Source organism: Muntiacus reevesi, chromosome 1 (genome assembly GCF_963930625.1).
Source record: "Muntiacus reevesi chromosome 1, mMunRee1.1, whole genome shotgun sequence".
NCBI lineage: Eukaryota > Metazoa > Chordata > Mammalia > Artiodactyla > Cervidae > Muntiacus > Muntiacus reevesi.
This window is the reverse complement of record NC_089249.1, coordinates 249,001,273-249,011,156: the sequence shown is the minus strand read 5'-3', so window position 1 is coordinate 249,011,156 and position 9,884 is coordinate 249,001,273. Positions and strand designations below refer to the sequence as shown.

At 50.5% G+C, this 9,884-nt stretch overlaps 1 protein-coding gene across 1 annotated transcript; it reads right to left on the bottom strand.

Moving 5' to 3' along the window:
- Window positions 1-3,734: 3,734 nt before the first annotated feature.
- Window positions 3,735-9,652, bottom strand: FABP6 (fatty acid binding protein 6). Its single transcript, XM_065936371.1, has 4 exons — window positions 9,586-9,652; window positions 8,230-8,405; window positions 6,421-6,510; window positions 3,735-3,788 (listed from the first exon to the last, which is right to left on the bottom strand). The coding sequence occupies exons 1-4, from the start codon at window positions 9,650-9,652 to the stop codon at window positions 3,735-3,737; spliced, it is 387 nt and encodes a 128-aa protein (XP_065792443.1).
- Between the last annotated feature and the right edge of the window lie 232 nt (window positions 9,653-9,884).

Sequence of the window (9,884 nt, the reverse complement as noted above, 5' to 3'; positions counted from 1 at the left end):
TCTGTGTTTGGGCCTGGGCCAGGAAATGTGTATGCATATCCGGGTTTGGTTGTCTTGCTCTAGAATCTCTGACCCACTGTATGCCCATTCCACCAGTTGAACCACCCATAAGGATCCTGTTCAGTGAGAATTTACTGTGTTCCAGGCCCTGTACATGACATTTTCCTCATGTTCTCTTACCCTCTGCACCTCTTTTGTCCTCTCAACATCCATGACCTAGCATTATTTACTATCACAATTTTCCAGATGATACTGAGGTTCAGAGAGGCCCAAGGTCTCACCACGGGCAATGGTGAACTGTTTCGCACTTAGATATGCTGGACTGAGAAGCCACGTGGCCTCTGAGTTGCCCGCCAACCCCCCAGAGGACACGTGCACACCCACCCCAAGGCCCAATTGGGATTTCACTGGTCCACCACCTGTCCCGCCCCCAGCATACATGATGCACACCCAGGGGTCCCTGGGACCACGGGTGCGTGGTGGAGCGCCACCTAGTGGTGGTCTTTAAGGGTACTTCGAGAAGCTCCTATTAACACCCAGTGAGCACGGTGGGAGGGAAATGAGATAGCGATGATTCCCAAGGGTCAGGGTAAAGGGGCACCTTGGACCATGCAACAGAATGGTGATGCACATCTAACTTTCCAGAGGCCACTGGCATGGATTTTTGCCCTTGAAACGCCTCTACAACCCAAGAAGGGAAGGCCTTATTAGCCTGTTGTACACGTGGACAGGACACTGAGAAACGCTGCAGGACGCCCACATGTCTTACACGTGAGTGGAGGAGGCACTCCTAACACTTTCATCAGGCTGGCTTGAGAATGGTGGTGCTGATGGTGGAGCTGATGCTGGTCATGGTCACAGTGGCTAGTTAATTCGTAGCATGACAACTCTTATTAGGTAAGTGCAGTTTTTATCCCCACCGACAGGGGAGGAATCTGAGGCTCAGAGAAATGAATGAACTTACCCCAAGGTGACACAGCTTCTAGGAGGCAGAAGAGAGATTTGAACCTTGGCAATGTGACTCCAGAGTCAGAGCTCTTAACCTCTGTCCATCCTTCTGGGTGAGGAAACTTCTTTTCCAAGATGCCGGTAAAATGGACACCTCACTGCATCTCACCTTCCTCCACTTACTCACATAAACTGGAATGAGAAACTGAAGCCTCCATCAGCCAGTGATGCCCAGTCCCACATTTCTCTCAAGAGACTCGCTCAGCTATGTGACCTTAGATAAATCTCGTCACCTCTCTGAGCTTTGGTTTCCATATCTGAAGTACAGAATTTAAACTAGTTGCGCTCTGGAGTTCTGTTCTCTGAGTCTGTGACTCTGTAACACTGGCTGCAGTGTTTGAATTTGTTCTTGAGTCAGTTACCAAAGCAAAAACACTCTCTCTCCTCGCAGTTCTTCCTTTCTTTCTACTCTTTATCTCATCCCTTCTCTCTCTTTCTCAGTTTTCCACCTAGTTGTATTTAACTCTCTGTTATTTAGAGACTTATTGTCCAAGTTCATTATGAGTAATTATTCAGTCTGGATGGAAAATAGGAACACTGCTAGTTTAATTTAATGCTTATCTGGTTCACTTAATTAGCAGTAAGTCTTGGCAAAGTGCTGGAATTCACAGGGTCCTGGCTTGGTGGGTGGGTAGGGGAGGCTGAGTGCTGTTCTTGGAAAGAAACATGTTTCAGGGCACAATGTGGGAGGAGGCAAGGACTGAGCTGCCAGTGAGCTGGGCTGTGCCATCTGTCCAGGCTGAGGCCGGCTCCTGAGAGTGAAAGCCTGTAGATTACACAGGCTGCAAGTACCTGAGGTCAGGTAGCATAGCACTTATATGTATGCCAGACTCTCTAGTAACCACTAATCTCCTTCTGTATCTATGAGTTTGTTTTATTTTGAAATCATATGGACCACCAGAAAAGTCTCCATCTGACTTATTTAATATAATACCTTCAGGCTTTAGGGCTTCCCTTATGGCTCAGCTGGTAAAGAATCTGCCTGCAATGCAGGAGACCTGGATTGGAAGGATCCCCTGGAGAAGGGAAAGGCTGCCCACTCCAGTGTTCTGGCTTGGAGAATTCCATGGACTGTATAGTCCATGGGGTCTCAAGGAGTCAGACACAACTGAGCCACTTTCACTTCACTTCAGGGTCCATCCATGTTGTTGCAAACAGCAGGATTTAATTCTTTTTATGGCTGAATAGTATTCCTCTGTGTGTGTGTGTGTGTGTGTGTGTGTGTGTGTGTGTGTGTGTGTGTGTGTGTGTGAAACATCTTTATCCATTCATCCACTGATGGACACCTAGATAATTCAATTCCTAATGAATCCTTGTCATGGGGTCCTGCAGGTGATGAGGGAAGGAGGGTTTCCTGTTTGGTGCCCCTGGCTGTTGTATGGCTCTTTCCCTTTTCACAAAGGGGGGGGGGGGGGCTAAGGCTCAGAACTGTGGCAGCAGAATCCGACGCAAAGTCAATATTGTTCAGCTTTGACTTTTTAAAATAGTTTTCATCTATTGATGGCAAATGATGTTGGCTTTCCATGTATGAAAGTGATATAATGTTTCCTTTGGGGTAGAAACAAATTAATTGTCCTGGAGAAAAATATGGGGTAAAAAGGAGTCAGGATGGGCACTTTTCTGGCGGTCCACTGGTTAAGACTCTGCACTTCCACTGCAGGGGGCATGGGTTTGTTCCCCGGAGCTAAAGATCCTGTGTGCAGTGTGGCATAGCCAATTAAAAAAACAAAAGAGAGAAGAACTCAGGGTGGTACCGAGGAGAGAAGAGAATGAAAAAATACCATTCAAGGTTAGGGATGATCTATCCAGGGGACAGGCAGACCTCCCTCCTCCTCTCTCATGCCCGGAACAGGCACCGTGATCAGGCAGGGACATTTGCTCAGTCCAAGTGTGGCCCTGGAATCCTCCATAATGCAGGGGTCCAGACACCTACCCGAGGGTCGGAGTGACCTTTCTGATCCCCTTTCCCATCCCACTGCAGCCTCTCCAAGTTTCTCCCCGGCCCCCCATCCAAGCCCTGCTAGTTTAATCCATGACATTTCAGTTCCTGCCTGCCACACCCATAACCCCTTTGTCATCTCATAGACTCCCATTTCTCCTCAGTACCCCATTGGCCCTCCTGGCCCTCTCTGGTACCAGTGGGTAAACTGAGGCCCAAAGGAAGGACTCCACAGTGAATTGGCAGAGAGCCCCAGTCACGCTGAAGCACTGCCCCTGGCTGGGACATCCATCCCAGTGTCTGTGCAGCCTCGGCGCCCAGCAGCGGCGAGTCCTTCCAGGGAATCGCCAGTCCTGCCCCTGCTTCTGATAACACTTTCCTGTGGCCCATCTCAGAGTCAGTGTCACCCCTCCCAGGGGACATTTGTCTCTTGAAAGAGTGATCTCTCCACCCTGAGTGTGGGTGGCAAGTAGGGGCAGGGACCACAGAGATGTGCCCACCATGCCTCTTGAGCATTGCCTGTGCCCTCTCTCTGGGCCAGGGGTCTACATCCATGCCTGCCCACACCCCAAGTCTCTGTGGTGACATGGGGCCCACAGGGACCTCAGGGCCAAGGTGTGGCCTGCCCAGCCGTCCTCAGGGGTTTCCCATTTCCACCAGCCAGAACTGCCCCAAGACACTAGAGAACAAAGAGAGGTTCTGGAACGAGCAGATAGTCTCGTTACACCAGCTTTATTGATACGGCTTTACGGCCCCCGCGGAGCCCTACCCGTCTGCTCAGGCCAGCTTAGGCCACCTTCTTGCTCACGCGCTCATAGATCACGCCTCCAAAGGTGGAGACCTGGAAGAAACAGCGGGAACAGAGGGAGTCAGTGCAGGGATCCCAAGGTGACCATGGGGCCCAGGGAAGGTAGACTGGCCTCTAGTCCCCGCCCTGATGGGAGTGAGCCTGTGGCAACACTTCTCTGGGCCTCCGGTTCCTAGTTTGTTGCAAGGCTTACTCTGTTCACTTTTACATGGCCCGAGCACTCCCATGTTGACATGGTGTGACTTTCCTTGGGATAACCTTCCACTCGTCTATCCATTTCATTTCACCCATGCCAGTTACATTTCCCCCAACAGTGAGCTTACCCCATTGTGCAGATGAGAAAACTAAAGGTTGGAGAAGTCAGTCACCCTCCTAAGGAAGAAAGCCATGTTCACCCTCTACACCATTGAGCATTTATGGGGTCCCTGTGCTCAGTGATGGGGGGATACAATCTCTGCCCTTGGGAAGTGGAAGGTTTTGTGGAAGAGGCTGAAAAGAGGATGGTGTTCAGCAGAGACTCGTTGTGTGCAGTACCCTGGGCTCAAGGCCAAGACATGCTGTCATGGGGTGTACGTGTACCATCATTTGGTCCTGATGCCCAGCAGAGGAGAGCTGCTTTCTTGTGGGAGGGGACAGGTGGCAAATGGAATTTTGTGGAAGCAGTTTTGTCTAAGGGCAGCAGTAAAGTGATGTGTGATTTGCATATGGGGTGGATGGAGGATGGCGTGGAGGAGGAGGCCAGGGCTCTGTCTAGAGGAGAAGTGATGAGAGAAGGGGTGCTGGTGATGGGTGGAAGTGGGAAGAGGGATACTCACAAAATACATCCCTGTGGGTGAAGAAGGAGGAAGGTGTCTAGAATGATTCTGGGCCTCCAGAGATGGGAGGAAATATGCAACCAAGACAGCTTCTCTCTGGTACCTAGTCTGTGCATATGCACATGTGTGTGTGCATTCCTGTGCCTGTGTGCATGTGTGTGTGTGTGATGGCCATGAACTCTGGGCACTGCTCACACTGTACAGGCTTCATGGTCAGGTGCCCCCAGCAATTAGGAAACAGATTTGTTCCTTTTGGGAAGATGAGTTCTCCTGTTGGGCACAAATGTGCTTCATTCCACCCTGGGTTCTCCCTGCACCCCTCACAGGCTGGGGAGTTTTGCCTCTGGGAGTCAGTGTCCTCCAGCTTTCATCGGATTCTCCAAGAGGTCAGTTTCCATTCAGAAAAAAATGCTCATGCTTGTGCTTAGAGGCTCAGCCATGTCTGACTCTTTGCAACTCTGTGGACTGTAGCCCACATGGTTCCTCTGTCCATGGGATTCTCCAAGCAAGAATACTGGAGTGGGTTGCCATTTCCTTTTCCAGGGGATCTTCCCAACCCAGGGATCAAATACTCATCTGCTACACTGGCAGGAGGATTCTTTACTGCTGAGCCTTTGGGGAAGCCTATGCCATATATATGTGTGTATATGTGGGTATATACATACATGTACACAGACATATTTTAAAACACTATAGATTTTTTTAAAACTAAAATGAAGGGAGGGAAAGAAGATCCATGGCCTGGGAAGAGCAGGCAGAGTTTAGAAATCAGCCAATTCATCTGCCTCCCCCACAGACTAGCTGTGTGGCCTTGGGCAAGTTGCCTATGTCTCTGAGCCTCTGTGGCTTCTCTGTAAAATGGGAGTAATGTGAGGGCATTGAGCCTCTTGAGCCATGTGCTGGTTTTCTCTAGACTGGACTTGGGTGAGGAAAACAAGGAAACAGGGAAGAGATTGCAAGATAGGAATAAGGGTGGCAAACCCTGCCTCCCTCAGCACCTCTTCCTGGAGAGGCTTGGGAAGGACAGCCCAGACCTCTCCCTGGGGGGACTCTAGCCCAAGACATAGGCTCACGAGGGGGAAATGACTGACATGTAGAAAAGCATCTTCCTTTTTCTCTTCACCTCACATCCGTTTCCTTCACCCAGGGAAACTCTGGAGCCCCCGGGGGAAGAGTTGGATGGGAGAGGGAGCACCTCCAACCTGTGTTTACTGAGAACCCGCCTGCCAATGCAGGAGATGCAGGAGACAAGGGTTCAATCCCTGGGTCAGGATGATCCCCTGGAGGAGGAAAGGGCTCAGTCCACAGGTGGGTGAATTGGCCCCACCAACATTTTTAAAAAATCTTTTAATTAGTTGCCAATATTGGCTAGCCTGGAAATTTCACTTAAAAGTGCCAATATCCAGCTTGACACACCAGAAGATACAGCAGTAAGGGCCTGAGGTCCCTCATGGAAGTGAGGGGGTGGTAACTGTTCTTGCGGGGCCCACCAGGACTCCCCGCTTCATCTGTACTCTGGGAAGTCCAGACTTGTGCCCCTGAGGTGGCTGGGTGCAGGCACTGGAGTCTGGCGCCTAACCCCAAATTCCTGCTCTGTCAAAAAAACTCTGTGCCCTCTGGCCAATCTCTTAGTCACTCCATCTCCTCACACCTCAGTCTCCTCACCTGCAAGATGGGGATAAAAATCCTTATCTAACAGGGGGATTGTGAAGGTCAGATGAAGTCGTGTGCATCCAGTGATCAGCACAGAGCCCAGCCCACGGGGCATACCTGTAGAGCCAGCTTCCCAGAGGCCCGCCCCTCAGGGCAGAACATTCTGTATATTATGTGGGAACCAGCAGGACTCTTACCTCCACCAGCTTGCCATCCACAATCTCCGCAGTGTGGTGGTAGTGGGGGGAGTCCACAACCACCTTCGCACCCTCCATCTTCACGGTGACCTGAAAGAGAAGCAAAAGGCAGCCTGAGTTGCAGAGCCCCGACAAATGCAGGCCAGCCCTCGGGGATGAATGGACCTGCCTCCAGGCCCAGCAGTCCCCCTCTAGGAATTAATTTGTCCTATAGACATGTGACGCTGCCGTCCATGGGATCGCAAAGAGTTGGACACGACTGAGCAACTGAACCACAACAGCATAGACATGTGATTACATATATCCAAAGATACAGATAATCTGTGCAAGTCACTGGACCTTCCTCTGCCTCAGTTTTCTCATCTCTATAATGGGGATAGTACTTGTACCTACTCCATGGGGTTACTGTGAAGATTAAATGATTTAGTATCATATATGTGGGCTTCCCAGGTGGTTCAGTGAAGAAGCAGAGAATCTGCCTGCCAGTTCAGAAGGTGAGGGTTCAATCCTTCTAGGGCAGATTCCCTAGAAGAGTCAGACGTGACTGAGCAGTCACACATGATATATGTGCTTAGAACAGTGCCGGGCTCGCTGTTGAGCACTCCTTGTTAGCTACAGAATCTGTTATGATCATTGTTATTAAGCGATGTCATCTGAGGCTGTTGACTGCAGCATTGTTTGTAACAGTGAACAACCTAAATATTCAACTTACGTTGTCCACTGGTAAATAGCCTAAATATCTATTAATGAGGGAATGGTGACTAGCATTTCTATACTGTTGGACGCTATACCACCATTAAGAAAAGAATAAAGCAAGTCAATATGTGCTGACACTGAAAGATACCGTGAGAAGTTGTTAAATTTTTAAAATACCCAAGTGGCAGAATATCAATATTATGACTGCTTATCCTTCCCCCCACCACCTCCCTCCCCCCGGCAATCTGAGGAGCAGAGTACTTTCTTGGTCAGGGTTGGGGGCTACAGAGGGGACCTGGGATGGGTGGAAGACCTGAGGGGCCATTCTGGGTAGGAAGGGGATAAACAGCCAACTTTCACTTCTTTGCTACCCATGTTTGCAGTTTCAAACCCAGATGAGTCTGGTTCTAGGGCCTGGGCAAGATTAATCTCTAGGTCACCCTACAGGCAGCATAAAAATGTGGTTATGTTCTCAGAAGGCAGACTGCCTGGGTGTGCAGGCCCAGCCTTGCTGTGGGATCCAGGCAGCTATTTAATCACATGACTCAGCCCAACGCCCCCATCTGTAAAGTGGGGCGGTAGTTATAGCGACCTCACGGGCTTACCTGCATTAAGATGTGTGACAGATCCAGCTAGTGTCTGGAATATATGTGTGAAGGATTCGGCAGATGGGAACAATTTTTATCATTATTGTGTCCATTATTGACATATCATTAAAAACCAAGAGTGGCTAAATTGCCAAGTAACTCAAGCTCTTAACGCTGTAGGCTAGACTTGAGAAGAAGGGCATCCCCCATGGCGCTAGTGGTAAAGAACCCACCTGCCAATGTAGGAGACACAGGAGACCTGGATTTGATCAGGAAGATCCCCTGGAGGGGGGCACGGCAACCCACTCCAGTGTTCTTGCCTGGAGAATCCCGTGGACAGAGGAGCCTGGCAGGCTACAGTCCATAGGGTCACAAAAGAGTTGGATGCGACTGAAGCGACTTAGCACTCACACACAGACTTGAGAAGCAGCCCCAGCTCGGGGAGCAGCCCCAGGGGACATGGTGGGGACCAAGAAGTCAGCCAGAGGCCTGGGGAAGGAGGGAGGGGTAGCTAGCAGGCTCTCACCTTGAACTTCTTGTTTCCCACGGTCTCCATCTCGGTCTCCTTGCCAACGGTGAAACTGTTGGAAATGGAGTGGCCCCCGGGGTAGTGCTGGGACCAGGTGAAGTTCTGCCCGTCCTGCTTTATCTCCGAGACGACCTTGAAATTGCGGCCCTTTTCAATCGTGTCGCTGGAGAGCCCTGGGCCCGGGAACAAGCAGAGAGGCGGTGTAAGAGCTGCCTACAACCTGTGGCTTTGGGCACGCGCTTGCTTCACCCAGGGCAGGTTAGTTTGACAGGCAAGAGCACAAGCCCCAGTTCTGGAAGGGCCACGTGGTTTGGGCAAGTTACTATCTCTCCAAGGCTCAGTGTTTTCATCTGCAAACTGGGCCCATTTCATCTGCAAATAAGGCCCATTTCACAGGACTGTTACAGGGATTAAATGACAGTGATTGTGTCTGGTAAAACTCCTGGCATGGAGTTGACAATAATAGCTGCTCTTCTGTACTATACTAGAAATTTACTACTATACTACTAGAAAGTAGTATAGTAGAAAATAGTACGCTCGAAATTTCCCAAGCTCACAAAGTCCTAAAATGAATGAGACCTCCAAGACTGTCTTCTAATGCTCCTGTTTTACAGATATGGATTCCTGCAACTAGACTGTTGTAGGTGAAGCTGGGTCACTGTTCCTTCAGGGCCAGTCCCAGTGCTTGACTCAGAAGGGCTCTTTCCTCACCATGGCCCCAGGCCCCTGCTCTTGGGGCCCCTTTCCTACCTGGGCCCAGGTCAGGCCCAGGTCCCCTGCGGTCCTCTGAATATAGACAGCTGCACTGCCTCACAGTTGGCTGACACACCAAGATTTCTGCAGGATCGTCAAGTTCACTGTCTCTTTGGTTCCTCTCAACCAGTGTTACAAATCGAGCAGTCAGAAGAGTGGGGTGTTTGATCTCCACCTGCGGTGCCTCGCACTGTAAGAGGCCCTTGTTTGCTGAACGATGGAGTGAACGAGTAGCTTGTCAACCCTGGTATCTATGTTCCCACCCCTTTGTCACCTCTCCCCAGGCAGGATGTGGTGACATCACTCGTCATCTCATCCTTGGCTCCTGGGGGGTCTCATGACCTCTGGCACTGAGGCGTGACCTTGGGCAGGTCTTGCTGAAATGCCCCATCAGTAACATTAGGTTGGCCCGTGCATATAGCAAGCATTCAATTGATGTTTGAATGAATAAGCCAATCAACTCTCCATCTCACCCATTACTAGCTTCGTGACCTTACACTGGTCACTCAGCTTCTCTGAGCCTCATGGATTTTGGGTTCCCTGTGCAGAGCTGGCTGTGACAGCCCAGCCCCAGGAAGGTGCTCTCAGGAGCTCACTCACCCAGGCGCTTCATGAAATCATCGTAGTTCTTCTCGCTCTCAATCTCATACTTGCCGGTGAAGGCCATGCTGCCGAAGAGCTGGAGCCTCAGGAGCAAAGGATGAGAAGGAAGAGCTGTGGTGCTGAGGGGCCTGGTGCCTCAGTTTATAAACCCTCCTGGATGCTGAGGCTCAGCCCCAAAGTCACCCCACTTCTCCTTCCCACCCCTGAAGAGGAAACGCTTGCAATTTTATGATGTGGGCAGGACGTGGAGGAGCAGAAACCCTGAGGTTATTCACCTGGGGACTTGCTGGCTGGAA